This window comes from Poromitra crassiceps (assembly GCF_964638095.1).
Source record: "Poromitra crassiceps genome assembly, contig: HAP1_SCAFFOLD_264, whole genome shotgun sequence".
NCBI lineage: Eukaryota > Metazoa > Chordata > Actinopteri > Beryciformes > Melamphaidae > Poromitra > Poromitra crassiceps.
Window position 1 is genome coordinate 252,501 of NW_028152133.1, and position 716 is coordinate 253,216.

The 716-nt window shown below is 37.0% G+C and overlaps 1 protein-coding gene across 1 annotated transcript in view; it reads right to left on the reverse strand.

Moving 5' to 3' along the window:
• Window positions 1-438, reverse strand: part of LOC310770929 (mamu class II histocompatibility antigen, DR alpha chain-like) — a 2,000-nt gene extending 1,562 nt beyond the window's left edge. The window contains exons 1-2 of the mRNA XM_083663629.1: window positions 343-438; window positions 1-42 (exon numbers count right to left, since the gene is read on the reverse strand). The exon at window positions 1-42 is cut by the window's left edge and continues 204 nt beyond it. Coding sequence (XP_083519755.1) covers window positions 1-42; window positions 343-400 — 100 coding nt within the window. The 5' untranslated portion in view covers window positions 401-438. The remainder of the gene's footprint in view (window positions 43-342) is intronic.
• Between the last annotated feature and the right edge of the window lie 278 nt (window positions 439-716).

The following is a 716-nucleotide window of genomic DNA, read 5'->3' on the forward strand; positions in this document are numbered from 1 at the left end:
CAGTTTCTGAACAGCCACTGATATAAACGTCCACATGTACAGCTGAGAGGAAACGAGATGAAGAACAAAATGTCAAACTTATTCACAGCCACAATCACAGACTGAATTTATTTTTCACATCCTCACGTCATGTTAAAGAGTTTTTATTGTTTTTATATTAAAAGAACTGTTTAAAAACTAATAAGAGTGAAACGTTTATTTCCTCAGATGTGCAGAAAACGTCTCCACTGACTCTAAATCTCTCTGGTTCAGAAGGAGCTCAGTTCAAATGATTTTCACATCAACATAACATTGGAGTGAGTTTGAGACTAAATGTGAGGAACAGAAGTGTCATGTACTTACTGTCTGCTGTAACACCAAGGAGACATGAGAGGAAGAGGAGGGTCTGTGAGGTCTTCATCTTCACTAGACAACTTAGCACTGTGTTGACTTCACACTGACTGCTGCAAACTGAAGTAAACACAAGGAACAGCGTTATTATATCTTACACACAGCTCCACCAATCACATGACAGCTTTGACTTGCATCATCAGTTTCCAGGTAGGCACAGTTGAGAAATGTTAAGAAATGAAGTGATGATGGAAAAGAAGAGTTTACAAAGGTTTATTACACTCTCATAATGTGTGACTCTTGAATCTGTGACTATATAGAGTCAGTCGATAATAATTTCCAACGTGTTTTATATAGACCAGGAAGTAAAACAGAAGTAATAAAAT